The sequence below is a fragment of the Chiloscyllium plagiosum genome, unplaced genomic scaffold (assembly GCF_037043375.1).
Source record: "Chiloscyllium plagiosum isolate Xiang-an unplaced genomic scaffold, Cpla_swu_hap1 HiC_scaffold_27, whole genome shotgun sequence".
NCBI classification, from domain to species: domain Eukaryota; kingdom Metazoa; phylum Chordata; class Chondrichthyes; order Orectolobiformes; family Hemiscylliidae; genus Chiloscyllium; species Chiloscyllium plagiosum.
Genome location: NW_028270165.1, coordinates 34,715,432 through 34,739,768, shown reverse-complemented (window position 1 = coordinate 34,739,768; position 24,337 = coordinate 34,715,432). Strand labels below are relative to the sequence as shown.

The following is a 24,337-nucleotide window of genomic DNA, read 5'->3' as shown; positions in this document are numbered from 1 at the left end:
TAGCTGGGTTGTGAGATTTGTTGAGTATTTGCCGGCGTGAGTTTCATTCATTCATGCAATTTCACAGAAGCGAAGTCTCGACAGTCAGTTTCTTAAAGGGGACAGTGGCTGTGAGTCAGGGAAACTGTTTGATGTTCTGTATCTATTCAGGTCCTGAGAGATGGTTGACAAGGGTTGATTAATATTATAATCTTTCATAAGACAAGACTTTCATGGAGAGAAGATGGCGGGGGACTGGTATTGTTCTGAATACATTACTATTTTGACAGTGATTCAGAGGGAGCTTTTGATGTAGAAATAGGCCTAAACACTGCTTGTAGCAAGAGCTGATAAGGGTTGAAGGTGTGAAAAAGCAGGAATGAGTTGAAAGGGGTGTTTTAATTTAGTCTATCTTGTAATCTCAAAATATACTGCAAAACCACGGTTTTATGAATGAATGAATGAATGAAGCCGCATTATAGCAAGGAATTATAAATGAATGAAATGGGAATGTGGTATTATTAGATATAGGGCTCTTGTGAGCAGGTTAGTAAAGACTTATGAATGAGTAAATAGAAAGTGTTTGTGAGTGGGTTAGTAAGGAGACCTATTATACAACATCTCACGCCATGTTATCGTCCTAACAGCCTTGTGGGGGAGGGAGAAACCTGAGCCAATCTTTGCACAGGGTAGATTTCTTCACAGAGTCAAACATGACATGTATACACCTCCCAATTCCACTGCATGTTCCAAATCAGTAAATGTATCTTAATATGTGCTCAACTCACCAGGGAAAGTATGCCCTCTTGAATACTAATACAAGTCACACCAACAAGCATCCAAACGTTCTCTACTCGGTGTGGCTGGATTGGTGTCTGATTAGATGGGATGACTGATTGAACACCTTTCTGCCAATGGAGCAGGTGAATGGTCTCTCCCCACTGTGGACAGGCTGGTGTCTCAACAGGGAAGACCAATCAATGAATCCCTTCCTGGACACTGAGCAGGTGAACGGCTCTCCCCAGCGTGGACCCGCTGATGACTCTGCAGGTTGGAGGACTGAACGAATCTTTTCCTGCACACAGAGCAGGTAAATGGCTTCTCCCCTGTGTGGACCCACTGGTGGGTCACCAGGGTGGATGATTGGTTGAACCCCTTGCTGCACATGGAGCAGGTGAACGACCTCTCCCTGGTGTGGACATGCTCCGTCAATTGAAAGAAAACTAGATTTACCATTTAAGGCCATACATGTTATTCTGCTAAGTTACTCCTGTTAATTGGTAATTTATTTTGTTTAAAATGTGAGAAGTTAATGAGCAGTTTTTCCAGTTAATCACTGGGTATTCAAATGTCTCTTCAAAATTAGAGACTATAACAAAATTAGGTGTCATTGTGGGATTTTGAATCTGGAGGATATGCTTGGTAAAGTTGGAATGAACAATATTTCAAAGTGAATGTTATCGTGTTAAGTACTAAGACTTTCTGGAGAGGAAAGACTTGCCTTTGTGTGTTTTGCAACACTTAACCAAGGTCAGTTCTATAGAATAAGCAGACAGATTGATGCGAGAGTTGAGAGCTGGGACAAAACATCAGAAATAATGCAGGCAGGAGCACAGCAATTAGAGTTAGAAAGTTAGCCAAAAATATAAAAACAGGAAGGAAAGTTTCATCAGCTTTTCTTAAAAAAAGTTAACAAAGTAAATGTTGGTTCTGTAGAAAATGTCTGGGGATTCAATAACAGAGGATAAAGAGATGGCAGATGAATTGAAAAGAATTTGAATCTATCTTCACTAGAGAGGATACAAGTAATAGCCCAGAACCAGCTAGAAATCAGGAACTGAAAGGGAAGGAGGCACTGAAGACAGTAACAATTACCAGGGAAGTAGTACTGAGTAAAGTGGTGGAACTATGAGCTGACAAGTCCCAGGTACTCGAAGGATTTCATCCAAGACCCTTAAAGAAAAACTGCCGGTGAAATAGTTAATGCATTGGTTTTAATTTTCCAAACCCCATTAGTTTCAGGGAAGGTTCCTTTAGATTGGAAAACTCTTTTCTTCAAAAAAGGAGGCCGAGAACAAGAAACTGCAGACCATTTACCTTAACATATGTCAAAGGGAAAATATTCAAAGCTATTATTAAAGATGCTATGACAGAACTTATATAAGTTCAAGGTAATCGGGCAGCGTGAATGTGTTTTAGTCAATGGGGGATAATGTTGTAATAATGTTTTGAAGAACGACCATTCCCCACTGCGACTGAGCTGAAAAATCTCCAGTGCCGATAGGGAATGGAATCCCTTCCCACAGTCCCCACATTTCCAGGGCTTCTCCGCAGTTTGGTATCCTTTTGGCTTTCTGTTTCTGATGAACAACTGAAACTGTGATCACACTCAGGAAACGTGTACAGTCACCCCCTTGCTGCGAATAGTGTAATGTTTCTTCATCTGTGTAACTGGTTACAGCTCCTTCTCACAGACAGCTCACTGGGACACACTCTCTCTCAACAAGGGGAAAAGGCATACGAAAGTTATGCAGCAAGACAAGATGCAAAAGTAATAAAATGTCGAGCCACAGGGGGAAAAAAATTGTGACTCGATCTCTTCCTATTGGCATTTGGAAACTTAATATCTATTGGGAACACCAGCATCCACGCAGAGCATACTGCGCATGTTTGCCGGTGTCAGAAACTCAGTGCGCATGCCCACCAGTGTCAGCAAAACATGAGCATGCTTGTCGCTGTCCGCAAAATGGGGCGCGCGACCTTCTTTTAATTGACCAATAGAGAGCTCTGGAGGACCGGAAGAAGACAGTGGCTACCGTTCGGAGCTACTATTGTCTGAATGCGGAAGTTCGATCATGAGCTACTGAAGCTGCTACTCGTGTTCCTCCCTCTCTGAATGAAGATTGAGCTTCACCCAGACTGCAAATTCCTTCCTCTGTCCAAGATCTGTGAGTATGGTTCTCTCTTTTCTCGCCCTCGTCTTTCCGCTTCTTTCTCATTCTGGGGTTGACTTGCAACAACTGAAAGGAAAGCGAATGAATCGGGGAAGGGAGAGACTCTGGAAACATTGGTCCAGGTGTGTGTCTCAATTGGCAAGATTAATAGGCAGGAGGCTGGAAGAACACAGCAAGCCAGGTAGAATCAGGAGGTGGAGAAGTCAACGTTTTGGGTGTAATATTTTTTCAAGACTGGGGATGGATGCAGATAAAGGACTTGCTGGGGGCAGGGTGGTGAAGTGGGGATAGGTAAACAGGCTGAGGGTACGACGTGGTTGGTCAATGGGAGAAAGGAATCTGCTTGGTAGCAGGGAGCAGTGGAAATGAGGGGTTGGGGCTGGGAAGGGAGTGGGGTGATGGGAAGGGTGGATATTTGAAATTGGAGAACTGAATGTTGAGTCCTCTGAGCTGTAGGAAGATAGGGTGTTGTTCCTCCAATGTGCAGTTTGGTTCGTTGTGGCAATGGAGGAGGCCAAAGATGTTCTTGTCAGAAAGGGAGTAGGAAGGGGAAATAAAATGGGTGGTGACTAGGAGGTCCGGTCGGCCTCTGCGGACCCAGCTGTGATGCTCGGCAAACCTTTCCCCAAGTTTCTGCTTGGTCTCCCCAATGTAGAGAATACCACAATTTGCAAACACATGGCAAATGCAGTACCATAATGCGAAGTTATAGCCTTTGCTGTGGGGGAAAAAAACAGAAAGGAGGTGTATTGTTTAAAAGATGTATTGGGTCGTGAAGAAAGTGAGAGCGGCAGATGCTGGAGATCAGAGTTGAAAAGTATGGTGCTGGAAAAAGCACAGCAGGTCAGGCAGCATCTGAGGAGCATGAGAGTTAATGTTTCGGGCATAAGCTCATCAGGAATGATGTCTGGACACACCAAGGGGCCTCAGCGTCCTTCTACATCAGTCAATGCCAGTTGTCAGACAGGTGCAGCAAGCAATCAGCAAGGCAAGTGGTATATGAGCAAGAGGAATTGAGTTCAGAAGTGGGGGTGTCTTACTGCAGTTAGGGGGTCATTGAATATATTCAAGGCTGAACTCATCTGATTTTAGAAAAACAATGAAGTGGAGGAAGACAAGAAAATGGTTTTAAGACCAGTACAGAACAGTTCCAGAGTCATACAGCACAGAAACAGACCCTTCAGTCCAACTAGTTCATGCTGTCTATATTCACAAACTAAACTCGTCCTACCTGCCTGTGTTTGGCCCATATTCCTCCAATACTTTTGTATTCATGTACTTATCCAAATGTCTTTTAAATGTCAAACTGTATCCACCACTTCCTCTGAACATTCTTTCCACACTTGAACTACGTGTGAAAAGAAAATGGTGCCCCTTATGTTTTTTAAAAATGTTTCTCCTCTCACCTTCAAAATTTGCTCTCTGATCTTGAAACAGCCATCTTCGGGAAGGGCACCTGCCAATCACCTCATCCTTACCCCTCATGATTTTATACATCTCTTTAAGGTCACCTATCAACCTCGTATGCTCCAGTGAAAAAGTCCCAGCCTATCCAATTAGATATAGCTAGATTCGTAGGAGAAAGTGAGGACTGCAGATACTGGAGACCAGAGTTGAGTAGTGTGGTGCTGGAAAAACACAGCAGGCCAGGCAGCATCTGAGGAGCAGGAGAGTTAATGTTTCGGGTATGAGCTCTTCATCAGGAATGATGTGTGGCTTCATTCCTGAAGAAGGTTTTATGCCCGAAACGTTGATTCTCCTACTCCTCGGATGCTGCCTGGCCTGCTGTGTTTTTCCAGTACCACACTTCTCAACTCTGGTCTCCAGCATCTGCAGTCCTCACTTTTCCTAGTTGATCTTAACCTACTGCAAATCCTCTTGCAAGGTTGCCTACCTTGAAGAAGCTCTCCTCCTCCCTCTAAAATAGGTAGATTCGTATCCAGTTATGATCTGTTCAGTGTGGTGCATGCTCGAAAGACCAAATGGTCGACTCCTGCTCCCAATTCTCTCGCTGTGTCCAGGATAACAAGAGACCATAAGACAGGAGCAGAAATTAGGCCATTCAGCCCATCAGGTCTGCTCATACCACTCAATCGTGGCTAATAAGTTTATCAACCCCATACTCTCGCTTTCTCCCCGTAACCCTCAATCCCCTTGGCACTCAAGAAGTTACCTTGCTCTGTCTTAAATATCCTCAGTGACCTGGCCTCCATAGATTCACCGCTGTATGGCTGAAGAAGTTTCTCCTTATCTCCATTCTAAAAGGCCTTCTCTTTACTCTCAGGCTATGCTCTCGAGTCTTAGTCTCTCCGACCAATGGAAACATCTTCCCAACTTGCACTCTGTCCATGCTGTTTAGTATTCTGTATGTCTCAATTAGATATCCCCTGAGTTAATTAGCATGAACCAGACCCTTCAGAATGAGGTACAGCAGGGTTTAGATTCAACAAAGTGAGAATGGAGGGCTGTGGAATGGAGGTTTTCAGCTTTTAGGGAATATGAGAGGAAAGAGAGTTCACTCTAAATTAGAATTGATCGGATGAGCCAATGGGCCGAGGAGTGGCGGATGGAGTTTAATTTTGAGAAATGTGATGTTTACATTTTGGTAAGGAAATCCCGGCAGGACTGACACATGTAAGGGGAGTGTTGCGGAACAAAGAGACCTTGGGGTGCGGGTTCGTGGTTCTTTGAAAGTGGAGTTGCAGCTATATAGGAGAATGAAGATGGTGTTTGGTATGCTTTTCTTTATTGGTCAGAACATTGAGTACAGGAGTTGAGGTCATGTTCCTGCTGTACAGTATGTTGTTTAGGACACTTTTGGAATACTGCGTTTGGACACTATGGGCAACTTAGCATGGCAAATCTAAATCAAGGCCAGTAAGCAATGTCGTGATGTGGAAAGTGAACACCAGAGAAAGATAGAAAGGGACAAGGAGAATAAATTTACCAGCAATCAAAACTGGATTCTAAAGATGACAAAAATTGAAATTAAAAATGGTGTGTCTGAATGTGCGCTGTATTGTAACAAAGTGAATGAATTGACAGCACACATCGAAGAGAATAATTATGATCTGAGACTCCTTACATGGCTTAAGGGTGACAAGGATTGGATTCTGAATATGGAGGAGTAATCAAATGGGAAGCTAGGTAAAGGGTTGGCACTGCTAATCAAAGCACTGATCACAGGGTAGTCTGGTGTCAGCTTGAATTTCAGGTCCTGATTTCTCTATCCTCTGTTGATCTGCCTGTTCCCACAGAGTAAGATGTAGGTCTGTTCTCAGCTCTGCTGGATTTCTGCTGAAGCTTTGACCCGCTTTTATTCTTTCTGGAACAATAAAACATTCAGTTAGTCGCAACCCAACCCACAATCTCCCAACCTGTCAACCATCCAGACACATAGTGTAGTCATAGCAGGGAATCAAACAAGAAAAATGAAATAAAATTAGAAATGAATAGGTGCTCATGCTTAATGTTTGTTCGTGAGGAAGTAAACTAGAAATAGGGCTCTCCCAGGATTCTTCAAGTGCCCCACATCTCTCCCTTGCATCTAAGTATTTGTACCCAGCTGCAATATTTACACCGATGGGAATAAAGCATCTGTTGTCAAATAGACATAGAATTTACAGCACGGAAATAGACTTTTCTCTCTCTCATTCACACACACACACACACACACAGATACCTTCATGGGGGTGAATTTATGTTTGTGGCATTATATTTGCAGATTTGTTCTATTTTGCTCAAAAAATGCACAACCTGCAGGCAGTCAATACAAGTAATATTTTGTAAATTCCGCTGTGGAAACAGAACCAGTCTGACTGAAGATTGGGATACAGACAGACTCTGACCTCACACCTTTAATGCAGTGTTTGAGCTGAGATGTCACCTTTTGTTATAAAACCTTAAGTTATGTCGAAAATGGGCCTTACCTGAAGATCTGTGATTTACATATTAATGATAACTGCAAACCATTCTCAAAGATGAAAGACTTAATAATCCAGATACGTTCAATATATAATTGCAGTGGCAGGACACTAATGTTTTTCCATAAATTCTGTGCGTTATGATCTTATTCTCCACAACCACCTGATGAAGGAGCAGTGCTCTGAACACGAGTCCTTTCAAATAAACTTGTTGGACACTAAACTGGTGTTGTGATTTTTAAATTTGTCCAGGTTAGGGTAGATTGACCATGCTAAATTACCCATAGTGCCCAGGGATATGCAGATTAGGGTGGCTTGACCATGCTAAATTACCCATAACATCCAGGGATGTGCAGGTTAGGTGCACGAGTCAGGGGCAAATGTAGAGCAATGAGTGTGGGTGGGTTACTCCTCGGAGAGTCGATGTGGACTCGTTGGCCGAGTGTCCTGCTTCCACACTGCGGGGTGATTCTCTGATGGGAAGGGATTTTTTGCAAACAGTGCGGGCCGGCCGGTCGGCGGGCTGTCCGGAGCAGGCGCAGTGCGGGAACCCGCCGTCGTTATCACCCCGCCCCCTGTCCTCGGCTCTCGCTCCTCCCATTCATCCTGTTGATGACGTCACAACGCGGAAGTGGCCCGATCAGTTTCAGAGCGATATTCCCTCCCTTAAACAATGTTACAGTCCAGCAGGTTTAATTGGAAGCACACTAGCTTTCGGAGCGACGCTCCTTCATCAGGTGATAGTGAAGGGCTCGATCGTAACACAGAAATTATAGCAAAAATTTAGTGTGATGTAACTGAAATTATATATTGAAACATTGATTGTCTGTTAAGCCTTTCATCTATATCAGTGATAGTTTCACTTCTTTCATGTGTAAATCACAAAAACTTTTTTTTTGAAGTTGCATTCTCGGATTAGCTGTTAACAATGGTGATAGCTAGACAATATGTTGAAGGTGTTGGCCCCCATCCTATCATCCGTCGACATTTCCGCCACTTCCAAACGGACCCCACCACCAGGGATATATTTCCCTCCCCTCCACTATCAACGTTCCGAAAATACCACTCCCTCAGTGACTCCTTCGTCAGGTCCACAACCCCCGCCAACCCAACCTCCACTCCCGGCACCTTCCCCTGCAACCGCAAGAAATGCAAAACTTACGCCCACACCTTTCCCCCCCCCCCCCTTACTTCCCTCCAAGGCCCCAAGGGATCCTTCCATATCCACCACAAATTCACCTGCACCTCCACACACATCATTTACTGCATCCGCTGCACCCTGTGTGGCCTCCTCTATATTGGGGAGACAGGCCGCCTACTTGTGGAACGTTTCAGAGAACACCTCTGGGACACCCGGACCAACCAACCCAACCACCCCGTGGCTCAACACTTCAATTCCCCCTCCCACTCCATCAAGGACATGCAGGTCCTTGGACTCCTCCATCGCCAGACCATGGCAACACGACGGCTGGAGGAAGAGCGCCTCATCTTCCGGCTAGAAACCCTCCAACCACAAGGGATGAACTCAGATTTCTCCAGTTTCCTCATTTCCCATCCACCCACCTTGTCTCAGTCCCAACCCTCGAACTCAGCAGCACCTTCCTCACCTGCAATCTTCTTCCTGACCTCTCCGCCCCCACCCCCACTCCAGCCGATCACCCTCACCTTAACCTCCTTCCACCTATCACATTTCCAACGCCCCTCCCCCAAGTCCCATCTCCCTACCACTTTTTTTTAGCCTGCTTGGCACACTTTCCTCATTCCTGAAGAAGGGCTCATGCCCGAAACGTCGATTCTCCTGCTTCTTGGATGCTGCCTGACCTGCTGCGCTTTTCCAGCAACGCATTTTCAGCTCTGATCTCCAGCATCAGCAGTCCTCACTTTCTCCCCTGTGTTCTCTGTCTATCCTATGATGTTTAGATTGATTCTAATCTAAAAAGTAAGATCACGGAGTTTTACATAAATTCATGCAGTTTCTGAGCTCAGAGTTCTACATGAATGCATGCAGGTTTTGAGCAAAGTACAATGTAACCCTGCAAATACAAATTCACCCCACAAAATATATGTGTGCATGTGGGTCTTTGTCTGTCTGTGAGTGTGTGTGTGTCTGTCTGTCTGGGGTGGGGGTTGTGAGTCTGAGAAAGTGTATGTGTGTATGTAGTGAGTGCAGAGTGTCTTAAGTGTGTGAAGGGGTGCTTGTGTGAGTGTGTGTGTCTATAAGGGTTTGTGTGGGTGTCTGTGTGTACCTGTGTCCGTGTGTATGTGAGAGTGTGTGTGTGTGTAGGAATATCTGTGTGTGTGTGTGTGTGTGTGTAGTGCAATGGTGATCACCTGTAATGTGACATGAACCCAAGGTCCCGGTTGAGGCCCCCCCTATGGGTACCGAATTTAGCTATCAGCCTCTGCTTGACCACTTTTCTCTGCTGCCTGTCCCGAAGTCCACCTTGGAGAATGGTCACCCGAAGGTCCGTGGCTGAATGTCCTGGACCACTGAAGTGTTCCCCAACTGGGAGGGAACCCTCCTGTCTGTTGATTGTTGTGTGGTGCCCATTCATCCGTTGTCGTATCCTTTGCTCAGTTTCCCCAATGTACCATGCCTCCGGGCATCCTTGCCTGCATTGTGTAAGATAGACAACGTTAGCTGAGTCACATGAGTACCTGCCATGTACAAGGTGGGAGGTGTCCCCACACGTAATAGTGGTATCTATGTCCACAATCTGACACGTCCTGCAGCATCCACCACGACAGGGTTGTATGGAGTTGTCCTGAGAGCCGGGCAGTTTGCTACGAACAATGATCTGTTTGAGGTTTGGTGATTGTCTAAAGGCAAGTAGTGGAGGTGTGGGGAAGGTCTTGATGATGTGCTCATCCTCATTGATAATGTGTTGCAGGTCACGAAGAACATGGCGTAATTTTTCAGCTCCTGGGAAGTACTGAACAACGAAGGGGACCCTGTCAGTTGCAGCACGTATCTGTCTCCTGAGGAGGTCATTACGGTTCCTTGCTGTGGCACGTCGGAACTGGTGGTCGATGAGTTGAGCATCGTACCCCGTTCTTGTGAGGGCATCCTTGAGTACTTCCAGGTGTCCATCACGTTCCTTCTCATCTGAGCAGATCCGGCGTATGCGTAGGGTTGTCCATAGAGCATGGCTATTTTAATATGTTTTGGGTGGAAGCTGGAGAAGTGTAGCATTGTGAGGTTGTCTGTGGGTTTGCGGTAGAGTGTGGTGCTGAGGTGTCCATCCTTGATGGAGACGCACGTGTCCAAGAATGAGACAGACAGTCGAGAGTAGTCCATGGTGAGTTTGATGGTGGGATGAAACTTGTTGATGTTACTGTGTAGTTTTATCAGTGACTCCTCGCCATGGGTCCAGAGGAAGAAAATATCGTCAATGTATCTTGTGTACAATGTTGGTTGGTGATCCTGCATAGAGAAGAAGTCGAGTTCGAACCTGTGCATAAAAATGTTGGCATATTGGGGTGCAAATTTGGTCCCCATGGCTGTTCCGTGTGTCTGGGAAAAGAACTGGTTGTCAAAGGTGAAGACGTTGTGATCGAGGATAAAGCAGATGAGTTGTAGGATGGTGTTTGGAGACTGGCAGTTGTTGGTGTTGAGTACTGAGGCTGTTGCCGTGATGCCATCCTTGTGGGGGATGCTGGTGTAGAGTGCGGAAACGTCCATTGTGACGAGGAATGTTCCCGGTTCGACTGGTCCATGGGTGCTGAGTTTCTGTAAGAAATCTGTAGTGTCGCGACAGAAGCTGGAGATCCCCTGTACAATAGGTTTCAAGATGCCTTCCACATAGCTGGAGAGATTCTCACATAGGGTCCCATTGCCCGACACGATGGGACGTCCCAGTGTGTTGGCTTTGTGTACCTTTGGAAGACAGTAGAAGTCGCCTTCATGAGGAGTACGTGGGATGAGGGCGCGTAGGGAACTCTGAAGGATTGGATCCAAAGTTCTGATCAGTGTGTTTGATTCTCGGGTGTGTTCTTTGGTCGGATCAGCTGGTAGTTGCCTGTAGTGTTCCTAGTTGTTCAGTTGTCGGTACACTTCCTTTCAGTAATCTGTTCTATTCTGAATGACAATGTCATCAAACCAGCAGATAAAGGTGGAGCCAATATTGTGATTGGTTTTGAGAGTGTTGATGGCATTGCGCTGTGAACGGGTGATGTTTTGCTCTACCTTGTGGGTACGGCTGATGAATCTGGCATTTATATATTTCCTGACAGTTTGAGCATACATGTCAAGCCCAGGGCAGCGGCCCTCCGGTGGGGTCCACGTTGACACTTTCTTTGGTCGCTCCTCTACAGATCCCTGTGATGACTGTTCCAGTTCATCAGTAGGATCACTGCCGGCACCTTGAAAGAATTCCCGGAGTCTTATTCGTCTGATGAACTCCTCTGTGTCTGCTGCCAGAACCAACGGGTCCATTTTGGTGGTGGGGCAGAAGTTGAGACCCCTCCGTTAGGCAACTCTTCACATTGGGAGGTTGGGAATCTGTTCACTTGTAGCAACTGGAGTGAATCCAGGGAGGGAGCAGACTCTGCAATCTCAGGTATGGGACTTAATTACCCGGGTGAGGAGGGACAGAAGGATGGAGTGGGTTTGTTTTCCCTAGCGTGCCAGAGTCTGAAGGGTGACCTTATAAACTTTTATAAAATCATGATGGGCATGGATAGGGTAACTAGACCAGGTCTTTTCTTTGGGATAGGGGAGTCCACAACTAGAGGGTAGTATGTTTAGGGTGAGGGCAAGGCAGATGGAGAATTAAAAGACTTAAGGGACAACTTTTTCACAGTGTGGTGCGTGTAAGAAATGAGCTGGCAGAGAAAGTGGTGGAGGCTGGTACAATTACACCACTTAAAAGACATCTGGATGGCTATATGAATAGGAAGGGATATGGGCCAAGTGCTGGCAAATGTGACCACATTTATTTAGGATATCTGGCCAGTATAGAAGAGTTTGACCAAAGTGTCTGTTTATGTGTTGTATATCGTTGTGACTCTGGCTTGCCACCAACATTTGCCATGTCTATCAGTTCAGTTTCTCTCTGGTGTCTGTATTAATGCCTTGATGTTTCATTTTGCTCCCGCATGCGTTTGTGTTCAGCTGAAGCTTCGTCATGGAGAAACCTGAGGAATTCTGCCCCGTGGAGAAACCGTGGAAGTGTGGCGACTGCAGAAAAGGCTTCTGTGTCCCATCTGCCCTGGAGATTCATTGACGCAGTCACACCGGGGAGAGGCCATTCTCCTGCCCTGAGTGCGGGAAGGGCTTTGCCCAGGCCTTGACCCTATTCACTCACCGGCGGATCCACACCGGGGAGAGGCCCTTCAGCTGCCCCGAGTGCAGGAAGGGCTTCAACAATACCTTCAACCTCCAGACCCACCGGCGGCTCCACATGGGGGAAGAGGCCATTCAGTTGCCCCGAGTGTGGGAAGGGCTTCAACAATACCTTCAACCTCCAGACCCACCGGCGGCTCCACATGGGGGAGAGGCCATTCAGTTGCCCCGAGTGTGGGAAGGGATTCAGTCAGGTGGGCAACTTGCGGAGGCACCAGCGGGTCCACACCAGAGAGAAGCCCTTCAGCTGCCCTGAGTGAGGGAAGGCCATCACCCTCTCCTCCCACCTGCGGAGGCACCAGTGAGTTCACATGGATTGAAGGAGTGACTGCCGAGTACTGTTATTGACCGGATGATCAACCAGTTCCGGGGATCCCGGGTTCGAATCCCACGGCAGCAGATGGCGGATTTGGAATTCGGTCAGAAATCTGGAGTTCCGAATCTAACGATGAAACCATTTTCGGGGGTGGGGTAGGACCCTCATCTGATTCACTCACATCCTTTTAGGGAAGCAAACTGCTGTTGTGGGAAAGGATTCACTCAGTTGTCCCAGCTGCACCCTTTACCCGGTCTGGCCTACACGTGACTCCAGACCCACAGCAGTGCAGTTGACTCTACACTGCCCCTTCCTGGCAAAGGAGCGGGGAGAAACTTGGAGACAGGGTTTGGGTTGAAATTGCTGAGTGAGGCAATACTTCCTCCGGGTTAAGGCTGTATTGAGGATCCAATTACAAAGGGACAACTTCGTGCTGTCCAATAATAAAGACAGTGAGGTGGGGTAGGGGAGATATGTGGGCTTTGACCTTGAGCTGTTTAAAAAGCAGCTACCTTTTCTCTGCCTTTTTGCTGGGGAATCTGAAGCTGTAACAAAGTTGGGTCACAATAAAAGTTACCTGAACTTAACCACCGGGCTCAGACTCTCACTGAAAGCTTTGAGCTCCAAGAGGTTTTTGTTTTAAAGCTGCTCATTTCTTTCAGCCTCCTGCACTAAGTTTCCAATGTCGCAAATCAGATGGAGCAGTGAGTGAGTAGCCAGTATTGTTTGAAATTGTACATTTTTCAGGAGTGTAGAGTCTGTCGTTTCATCGGCGTTGTAAAGTTTATTGGCAGCATCGGGATGTTTGGGCTGCGTTCACGATGTGGACATGTCGGCGTTGGAATGGGGTGGACAAAATTAAAAGTTACACAACACCAGGTTATAGTCCAACAGGTTTATTTGGAAGCACATGCTTTTAGAGCACCACTCCTTCGTCAGGTGGTTGTGGAGAATGAGATCATGAGCACAGAACGTATAGCCAAAGGAATTGAGTGTCACGGAGATGTGATGCATTAAAGAAGTTTAGATTAAATCTTTCATCTTTTAGAATGGGTTTCTGTTCTTTGGTATGTTAATCCCAGAATTTGTTTTCAATTACATTCGAGAAAGTAATTTAAACATCAGGCTGACTTGACATTGGGACACAGACAGAAGTCACACCTACTGTTAGAAAAGCTCTGCATTTCAATTACATTCTGAAATTACTGATCTTTTACATTTGTATCATTTTAGCTATTCTCATTCAGAAACATCATTAAAGTCTGAAAGCATGTTCAATTTTTTAAGAGCTGTAAAATCTTTGAAACTTGCATTCAAATATGTGGAGTTAGGCCACAGCTCAGGACTGGCTGTAGGGGGTGAATGGCCTATTCCTCGTCTTGTGAAATTGGTTCTGACTGTGTTGAAATTGAGTTACAGAGCACAGCCACAAATCCTTCAGTCCAGGCCAACCAGATATCCTCAATTCATCTAGTGACCTATTTGCCAGTTTATGCCCCATATTCCCTCTAAACCTTTCCTATTCATACCACCATCCAAATGCCTTTTAAATGTTGGAATTGTAACAGCCTCCACCACTTCTTCCGGCAGCTCGTTCTATACACACACATCACCCTCTGTGTGAAAATGTTGCCCTGAGGTCCCTCATAAATCTCTCCCCTCTAACCCTGAACCTCTGCCCTCTAGTTTTGGACTCCCACCTCCCCCCACAATGGGGAAGAGACATAAAAACACAAAGGGGATAAAAATGTCGAGCCACATAGAATAAAAAAAATTGCGGCTCCACTCTTTATTTATTTTGTTGGCATTTGAACACTTACAATCTGTCCACAGGGCACACTACGCATGCTCATCGGTGTTAGCAAGTAGTACGCAGGTTTGCTAGTGTCAGCAAAACATTGCGCATGCTCATTGCTGTTTGCTGAAAAGGCGGGCGACCTTGTTTTGACGGACCAATAGTGAGCCCTGGAATACAGGAAGGAGCGTGGTCCTCCTGCCAATCAAAGCCCAGCCCTCTCTCCCTCCCCCCCCCCCCCCTCCATTGTCTGAAAGCGGAAGGTAGACCATGAGCTTCTGAAGCTGGTGCTGCTGCTGTTTCTGTCTCCCTGAGCTTCAGTCCAGACTGCAACTTCGTTCCTCTGTCCAACATCTGTGAGTACAGCACTCCCTTTTTCATTTTTTTTTCATTCTCGGGTTCAGTTGTTGACTTGCAGCAACTGAAAGGAACGGGATTGAATCCAGGGAGGAGAGACACTGGAAAACAGACAGGAGGCTGGAAGAACACAATGGGAAGGGGAATTAAAATGGGTGGTGACTGGGAAGTCCGGACGGCCTCTGTGGACCTGGCTGCGATGCTCTGTGAACCATTCCCCGAGTTTATGCTCGGTCTTCCTGGTGTAGAGAAGACCACAACTGTCAAACACATGACAAATACAGTACCACAATGTGAAGTTATAGCCTTCGCTGTGGGGAAAAAAAGCATAAAGGAGGTGTATTGTTTAAATGGCGATTTATTGGGATATGGAGAAAGTGAGGACTGCAGATGTTGGAGATCGGAGTTGAAAAGTGTGGCGCTGGAAAAGCACAGCAGGTCAGAGAGCATCCAAGCAGCAGGAGAGTTGATGTTTCTGGCCCGAGCCCTTCTTCAGGAATGATGTGTGGATGGACAAAGGGGCCTCAGTGTCCTCCTACACCAGTCACTGCCAGTTGTCAGACAGGTGCAGCAAGCAATCAGCAAAAGGAATTCGGATCGGAAGTGGGGATATCTTCCTGTAGTTAGGGGGTCATTGAATATATTCAAGGCTGAGTTCATCTGATTTTTGAACAACAAAGTGGACGGTTATAGGGGAAGGGAAGGCAAGAACATGGTTTTAAGACCAGTACAGAACAGTTCGAGTCATACAGCACAGAAGCAGACCCTCCAGTCCAACAAGTTCATGCTAACTATATTCACAAACTTAAACTAGTTCCACCTGCCTGTGTTTGGCCCATATTCCTCTGAACCTTTTGTATTCATGTACTTATTCAAATGTCTTTTAAATGTTGTAACTGTACCTACATCCACCATTTCCTCTGGACATTCATTCCACACACAAACCACTCTCCATGTACAAAAAGATGCCCCACCTGCCTTTTTAAAATCTGTCTCCTCTCACCTTCACATTTGCTGCCTAATCTTGAAACCCCCCACCCTCTGGAAAGGATACCCGCCGTTCACCTCATCTATGTCCCTCATGATTTTATAAATCTCTCGAATGTCAACGCTCAACCTCCTGTGCTCCAGTGAAAAAAAGTCCCTGCCTATGCACCAAGATGTTGGGAGATTCATATCCAGTTATGATCTGTTCAATGCTGGTGCAAGATCAGAAGACCAAATGGCCTACTCCTGCTCCCAATTCTCTGTGTCCAGGACAGCAAGAGACCATAAGACACAGGAGCAGAAATGAGGCCATTCAGCCCATCGGGTGTGCTCCGCCATTTAATCATGGCTGCTCGGTTTCTCAACCCCATTTTCCTGTGTCTCCCCATAACCCTTGATTCCCCCTTTATTCTCAAACCTATCTATCTCAGTCTTAAATATCCTTAGTGACCTGGATCCTCCACAGCCTTCTGTGGCAGTGAGTTCCATAGATTCACTACTCTCTGGCTGAACAGGTTTCTCCTTATCTCTGTTCTCAAAGGTTTTCCCTTCACATTAAGGCTGGGCCCTTAGGTTCTAGTCTCTCCTATCAATGGAAACATCCTTCCAACACCACTCTGTCCAGGCCGTTCAGGATTCTGTATGTTTCAATGTGTAGGCCTGTTAACCAGCATGAACCAGACCCTTCAGGATGATGTACAGCAGGGATTAGGTTCAGCAAATTGAGAATGGAGGGAGAGTGTGTGGGATAGAGATTTTCAGCTTGGAGGGAATAAGAGAGGAAAGAGATTTGCTATAAATTAGAATTAGCTGAGGACTGGTAGATGGAGTTTAATTTTGAGAGGTTGAGGTGTTATATTTTGGTCAAGCAATCCAGACAGGACTGACACAGTTAAGGGGAGTGTTGTAGAACAAAGAGACCTTGGAGTGCAGGTTCATAGTTCCGTGAAAATGCAGTCTCAGTTGGATAGGATAGTGAAGGTGGCGTTCGGTGTGAAGATGAAGAGGAGCTCCTTTTCCTGGTGAGTAGTGAAGGAAGCCCAAGGAAGCAGTACAGGCAGCTTCGTTAAGTATATTCAAATCACAGTTGAATGGGTATTTGCAATGATAGAGGAATGAAGGGTAGTTGCGACATTGCAGGGAGGAGGAGCTGAGTCTATGGATAGATCAGCTCTGATCTAAATGAATGGCGGAGCAGGCTGGATGGGCCAAATGACCTACTCCTGCTTCTATTACAATGAAACTATAACCCTTCATTTCCCATGGCTAACCCACCTAACCTGCACATCCCTGGACACTATAGGCAATTTAGCATAGCCAATCCAAATCCAGGCCGGTGAGCAATGTAGTGATGTGGAAAATAAATATCAGAGAACGAGAGAAAGGGACAAGGAGAGTAAATATTCCAGCAATCAAAACTGGATTCTAAAGATCACAAAAATTGAAACTAAAAACAATGTTTCTGAATGTGTGCTGCATTGCAACAAAAGTGAATGAATTGACTGCACACACCGAAAAGAACAATAATGATCGGAGACTCCTTACAAAGACATGGCTTCAGGATGACAAGGATTGGATCCTGAATATCGAGGGGGTAGTCAGACGGGAAGCGAGGTAAAGGTAGAGGGTTGGCACTGTTAATCAAAGCACTGATCACAGGGTAGTCTGGTGTCAGCTCGGGTTTTAGGGCCTGATTTCTCTGTCCTCTGTTGATCTCCTTGTTTGCACAGAGTAAGATGTCAGTCTGTTTTCGGCTCTGCTGGATTTTTGCTGAAGCTTTCAAGCCCCTTTTACACCTTCCAGAACAATAAAACATTGTCAATTGAAACCCAACTCACAATCTCCCAGCCAGTCAATCAACCGGACAGAGTATAGTCAGAGCAGGGAATCAAAGAAGAAAAAATGGAACACAATTAGAAATGAATAGGTGCTCGTTCTTAATGTTTATTCATTAGGAAGTAAACCAGAAATAGGGCTCTCCCAAGATTCTGATAGTGCCCTACTTGAGGAATTCTCTCTCCCTTCGATGTAACTATTAGTATGGTTGGGGCAAAGTAACTCGTGTGCCAGATTGTTTAAAGCAAAGTAGTCAGGAGAGGAGACCATGGAAATACCTCTTAGTTCAAAACAAAGTCTGACATATTCCAATAAAATACAGAATGTTACAAGTTTTATGGTAAAACACAAGCCCACTCTCCATTAATTATGCAACTGAGGGGCAGTTGTAAGGTTCACATACATTGTCAAGACCTACATTTCTTAATGTTTATAAAACAGAATGTTATCTTATTCTGCAGGTTCAGCTCAGCTCGAATTACTGATAAGGGACAGAGAGAACCAATCCATCATTCTATGAAGCAGCACAGTCTAATGGCCTGAGGAGCAGAGACAGTCTGCAGCTGCAAGGTCAGGCTATCAAAACAGAATTCCTTAGCCAGGGCTCAGACAGCATTATGTTAACAGGCTACATTTTACTGCAAACATTGCTTTGTGACAAAATGACTTTGCCACAGTTTTGTGGCAATTTTGGTCAAATTCTCCCACAGTCCCTCCTTTTTATTAAAAAGAAGAGATTGTGGGTGTCAGCAAAAGGGGGATTGTCATGGGGTGGTGGTTGGAGATCAGACAGATAGTCCTCGGGTTCAGTAAGGACAGGGACAGACAGCTCCAGGGATTGGGAATCATTATCAGTAAGGGGGAAATCTCGGCATCTGAGAGATCGCTGGAGAGGAGGGCCACAACAGTGAACTGAGCCGAGCACAGGATTGTCTGCGGGGTGACTTTGATTTCCAGTCGAGCAGTTCCAAAGGCAGGGGGAAAGAAAGCTGCAAGTTGCTTAAACTCCATAAGGGCTCGCTTGGTACGAGTTTGGGATGGATGGGGATATGGGCACATACTCAGCAGCTAGAGTGGTTGACCTACTGTGTATACAGAAAAGCATTAAAGTGTAATTCCCATTTACTAGAGGTTATCAGGCCCAATCAAACACAGTTAGTGAAAGAAAGATAAGAAAGAGTGCAGTGAAAGGCAGAACGATCAAACTAAAATTTACAAGTTAAACACGCTTCAGCTCTTTTCCTCGCTGCTTTCTGAAAATCCTGGTGCCAACAAGTTTGTAACAGAGTATTAACCATTCCCTCCTTGCCCAAGTGTGTACAATAATGCACATAATCAACTAAAATAGGCAGCAGCAGCAAAGAAGGAACACAAACCAGTCCAGCAGGGGTCACCCAGATTTTGGTTTGGGTGTGGAGGGAGTACCCTATTTGAGACCATAGTTTGTGCTCTTCAGCAGGGGCTTCCCCTGTGATTTCAGTGCCAGACCCAGGAGAATGTGCATTCAAACCAGATTACAAAGTGTTAACCTTTCTGCAAGCTGCAGGGTGTTGGCACTGAGGCAGTCTCTCCCTATCTGTCTGTCTCTCTGCCTGCATGGCTTTCTCTCTCTCTCTCCTTCTGCCTGCCTGCGCCTCTCCCTCTCTCTCTCTGCCTGCCTGCGCCTCTCCCTCTCTCTCTCTGCCTGCCTGCGCCTCTCTCTCTCTCTGCCTGCCTGCGCCTCTCTCTCTCTCTCTCTCTGCCTGCCTGCGCCTCTCTCTCTCTCTCTCTCTCTCTCTCTCTGCCTGCCTGCGCCTCTCTCTCTCTCTCTCTGCCTGCCTGCGCCTCTCTCTCTCTCTCTCTCTGCCTGCCTGCGCCTCTCTCTCTCTCTCTCTCTCTGCCTGCCTGCGCCTCTCTCTCTCTCTCTGCCTGCCTGCGCCTCTCTCTCTCTCTCTCTCTCTCTGCCTGCCTGCGCCTCTCTCTCTCTCTCTGCCTGCCTGCGCCTCTCTCTCTGCCTGCCTGCGCCTCTTTCTCTCTCTCTCTCACTGCCTGCCTGCGCCCCTCTCACTGCCTGCCTGCGCCCCTCTCTCTGCCTACCTGCGCCCCTCTCTCTGCCTCCCTACGACCCCCCCCCTCCCTACGCACCTCTCTCTCTCTGTAACATTCTCCAACTTTCTTCATATCTGTTTGTCAGCTTTTATTTATTCCTACTTTCCAAGGGTAATGAGGCACTCACATTTCAGAACAGCCCAAGTTAGGGAGTTGAGCCTCATAAATCCTGGCTGTGACGCATAGCTGCTTAACCAAGTGTGCAAACTCTAAATACCTCTCAGCCATTCTATTTGCAAATCGAACACTGTTTTCAATCAAGTTATTTGTTTCTCTACATGAGTCCACAACCCAGGGGAAGTACAACGGAGTCTTTAATAGTTGCCCAATGTGTCCTGTATGTCGAATTCATTCAAGTCTGGACATCCTGAAGCGAGCAATTATACTCAGTGCAGATTTCTACTCGGCAATTAAAACTAATGTTGGGCACTCGAACAGATCAGGGGCATCTTGAAGCATGCCATGGACCTCCGTGTGAGTGCAGGGTTTGTCAACTAGGGTTTCACCTCTCAAAACCCTGGGGCAAGCAAATTCATTATTACTAACTTTGTAAAGCACAAGTGCTCTCAGCAACATTATGTCCAGATGCTAGGACCCTGTTGAGTATTCACACTAGTATCTTGTGGCTGAGTAGCGAGAATTGTATCAGCATTTCTAACAGCATTTTTGACCCTGGCCAGCTTTCCCTTTTATTTTGGACACAACAGAAGCAGCAAGTACCTTCTATATTTCCCCTCTCAAAGGATATCGGCCGGTGACCTGGCAGGACCAGGGTATCTCCTGCCTGACTCGCCAACTGTGGGGGATGGAAAGAATTTGTTTATCAGGGAGCAGTAAAGCTGCAGGCCAACCGTCTCCGCTTAGCCTGGGAAACATAAGCTTTAGCAAGCAGGCCCTAAGATGAGAGTCAAAATGGTTTCCAGACTTTTAATATGTGACAAAATGGCTGACCCAAATCTAACAATTCTCCCACATCCTTGCAGGGAATAAAACAAGAATAATGGAACAAAATTACAAATGAATACAGGCTCGTGCTTAATGTTTGTTCATGAAGTGAACCAGAAATAGGATCTCCCGGGATTTATATGGTGCCCTACTTGGGGAATTTTGTCTCCCTTACATCTAACTATTAGTACCCAGCTATGATTTACAACAACATTGACAGCAACAGAAATAAAGCATCTGTTATCAAACAGTTTAGAAATATACAGCACAGAAATAGACTTTTTTTTCTCTTTCATGCACATAAACACGTATAAGTCTTGTATTCTTATACAAGAATTTCTGGGATTTACAGAGAATGATAACTGCAACCCATTCTAAAAGATGAAAGACTTAACAATCCAGGTTTGTTCAATATATCATTTCAATGGCAGGACACTATAATGCATTTCTATAAATTCTGTGTCTTATGATCTTATTCTCCGCAACAACCTGATGAAGGATCAGCATTCCGAAAGCAAATGCTTCCAAATAAACCCATTGAACACTCACCTGGTGTTGTGTGATTTTTAACTTTGTCCAGGTTAGGATGGATTGACCGTGCTAAATTACATAGTGCCCAGGAATGTGCAGGTTAGATGCATTAATCAGGAGGTGAATGTTGATCAATAGGGGTAGGGGAATGGGTGTGGGTGGGTTACCCTTCGGAGGGTCGGGGTGGAGACTCGTTGGGCCGAGTGGCCAGCTTCCAGACTATGGGGATTCTCTGAAGGGAAGGGGTTATCACAAACTCTTTGTTTTTATTTGCTTCCCAAAAGCAGACCTGCTTATCTCTCAGCAGTATCCCAGTGTTGTGAAAGATATTAACCTTCAGGTGGAATTATCCAAAATTCAGAGAGAAGTCAGTCTTGACGTTTTTGCTTTTCTGCCCCTGTAAGATCCTGAATCAGCACCTTCAGGAGAATTAGTTAGAACGGAGTGAGAACAGAGGGGGAGAGAGAGTGGGATGGTGCTTTCAATTTTGTGGAATAACAAAAGAAAATATTCCACAGAAAGTAGAATTCCTTGTTCAGAATTTCTACCCTGGGCTGGCAGTGATGACCTTTGTAATCTCTTTTTACAGAGTATTTGAAGATCTGAAGACGGAAGTTTCAAAATCAACAGATAAAGGGCTTATGCCCGAAATGTCGATTCTCCTGCTCCTCAGATGCTGCCTGACCTGCTGTGCTTTTCCATCGCTGCACATTTCAACACTGACTCTCCAGCGTCTGCAGTCCTCACTTTGATGTCAATGTCTGACAGTCACTCAATCCATCGGGACCACAACGGTTTTCAACTATGATTCTGTGAGAAGGAGCAAAGCTGTTTGGCTCCTGTTTGAGCATGTTTTCAGCATCCGTGGGACTGGATGAGAGACCCTACTATTGCAGCGCACTGAGTGTGGAGCCTGAAGCAGTTATACAGCCTGGAAAGAGGAATTCACGGTAGAGAGGGGCTCCACACACATTTGTGTGTGGCTGAAACCTCGGCCATGGAGAAACCCGAGGATGCCCACCCCGTGGAGAAACGATGGAAGTGTGGTGACTGCGGGAAAGGCTTCCATTTTCTATCTGCCCTGGAGATTCATCAGCGCAGCCACACCGGGGAGAGGCCATTCCCCTGCCCTGACTGTGGGAAGGGCTTCAGCAATTCCACCAACCTGCTGACCCACCGACGGGTCCACACGGGGGAGAGGCCCTTCAGCTGCCCAGAGTGTGGGAAGGCCTTTGCCCAGGCCTCCAACCTGCTGAGGCACCAGCGGATCCACATGGGGGTGAGGCCATTCCCCTGCCCTGAGTGCGGGAAGGCCTTCAGCAATTCCTTCCACCTGCTAACCCACCAGCGGGTCCACACAGGGGAGAAGCCCTTCAGTTGTCCTGAGTGTGGGAAGGCCTACAGCAATTCCTCCAGCTTGCTGACCCACCAGCGGGTCCACGCAGGGGAGAGGCCCTTCAGCTGCCCCGAGTGCGGGAAGGCCTTCAGCGATTCCTCCACCCTGCTGAGGCACCAGCGGATCCACACGGGGGAGAGGCCGTTCCACTGCCCTGAGTGTGGGAAGGCATTCCGTGATTCCTCTGACTTGCTGAAGCACCGGCGGGTCCACATGGGGGAGAGGCCCTTCAGCTGCCCCGAGTGCAGGAAAGCCTTCAGCAATTCCTTCTACCTGCTGAGGCATCAGTGGGTTCACACGGGGGAGAGGCCCTTCAGCTGCCCCGAGTGTGGGAAGGCCTACAGCAATTCCGCCCACCTGCTGACCCACCAGCGGGTCCACACGGGGGAGAGGCCCTTCAGCTGCCCCGAATGCGGGAAGGCCTTCAGCGATTCCTCCACCCTGCTGAGGCACCAGCGGGTCCACACGGGGGAGAGGCCCTTCCGTTGCCCTGAGTGTGGGAAGGCATTCCGTGATTCCTCCTCCCTGCTGAGGCACCAGCGGGTCCACACGGGGGAGAGGCCCTTCAGCTGCCCTGAGTGCAGGAAGGCCTTCAGCGATTCCTTCTACCTGCTGAGGCACCGGCGGGTCCACACCCGGGAGAGGCCCTTCAGCTGCCCCGAGTGCGGGAAAAGCTTTGCCCAGGTCTCCAACCTGCTGGCCCACCAGCGGGTCCACACGGGGGAGAGGCCCTTCAGCTGCCCCAAGTGCGGGAAGGGCTTCACCCGGTCCTCCCACTTGCGGAGCCACCAGCGAGTTCATGTGCCATCGCAGGGTGATTGAAGGAGTGACGGCCGAGTGCCATTATTGACTGGACTATCAACCCAGTTCCAGGGATCCCGGGTTCGATTCCCACCGCGACAGATGGTGGAATTGGAATTTGGTCAGAAATCTGGAGTTCACAATCTAAAGATGAAACCATTGTCGGTGAGGTCGGGGTGGAAGAAAACCCCCATCTGATTCACTCAGTTCTTTTTTAGGGAAGACTTGAGCAGTTATTAGAGAACGTCGTTCCAGCTGCATCCTTTACCCGGTCTGGCCGACACGTGACTCCAGACCCACAGCAGTCTGGTTGACTCTACGCTACTCATCCAACTTACTTGGATACAGGTTGAAATTGCTGAGTGAGGCAATACCTCCTCCGGGATAAGGCTGTACTAAGGATCCAGTTACAAAGGGACAACTCAGTGGTGACCAATAATCAAGAAGGTGAGGGGTTGCACTTTGACCTTGAGCTGTTTTGAAAAAATTGCTACTTTTGCTGCGCAGTACTGGAGTTGTAAATAGGATTAACTGTGATTTCCCTGAGAACCCTACAGTTTTAACAAATTTACTTGACATGGGAAGGGGCACACTGCGTCTGTACACAAGTGTACGTAGCTCCAGTGTCTATCATCACCGGTGTCTGCCGCCCTTCTATATTAACTTGTATTAATGGTTCTTGATCAGCCTCCCATGCTACTAGAGGGTAGTGCCCTTTCCCACCCAGGTTCTCAGGGCATCCCTAACACATCCCATATGGGCCTGTAGGTGTCTGGGAAGTGGGCACTGGGGATTCCCGCCATCTAGGCCCACTGTAGGGCAGAGGGGGGTCCGGTCCAATAAGGGCAATTCCTCCTAAAGTGGCCTGGTTGATGGCATCCCCAGCACATCATTTCTGGCCCCCCTTGAGCCTGATTATTTATCATATACCATTCCTAGGTCCCTGTCCTTGGGGACTCCAGTTCTGTTTCGGCTGTTGTTTAAATCTGCCCTGCCTCGGATAAGTCACCTGCAGGAAAGTTTCTCTTAAAACCCTCAATTGCTGGCATGGGACTTTCTGGCTCCCGTCTGGTTACCTGATAGGA

General features: G+C 47.0%; 1 protein-coding gene and 1 long non-coding RNA gene across 10 annotated transcripts in view; both read left to right on the top strand.

Annotated features, from left to right (window-relative positions):
* The first annotated feature begins 2,834 nt into the window (after window positions 1-2,834).
* LOC148143564 (uncharacterized) lies at window positions 2,835-13,475 on the top strand. Its single transcript, XR_015751271.1, has 3 exons — window positions 2,835-2,927; window positions 9,748-9,939; window positions 11,970-13,475. It is a non-coding gene; the product is annotated as an uncharacterized LOC148143564 (long non-coding RNA).
* Window positions 13,476-14,528: 1,053 nt separating this feature from the next.
* The window catches only part of LOC148143563 (uncharacterized), a 30,461-nt gene continuing 20,652 nt past the window's right edge, over window positions 14,529-24,337 (top strand). For 6 of the 9 annotated variants that reach the window (XM_087974365.1, XM_087974360.1, XM_087974361.1 and 3 more), the window contains exons 1-2: window positions 14,529-14,667; window positions 21,645-23,699. In XM_087974365.1, coding sequence (XP_087830491.1) covers window positions 22,053-23,273 — 1,221 coding nt within the window. In that variant the 5' untranslated portion in view covers window positions 14,529-14,667; window positions 21,645-22,052 and the 3' untranslated portion in view covers window positions 23,274-23,699. Of the gene's footprint in view, window positions 14,668-16,547; window positions 16,678-17,952; window positions 18,062-19,836; window positions 20,054-21,644; window positions 23,700-24,337 lie in introns of those variants that run through there. The other 3 variants (XM_087974359.1, XM_087974362.1, XM_087974363.1) reach the window with 3 other exon arrangements.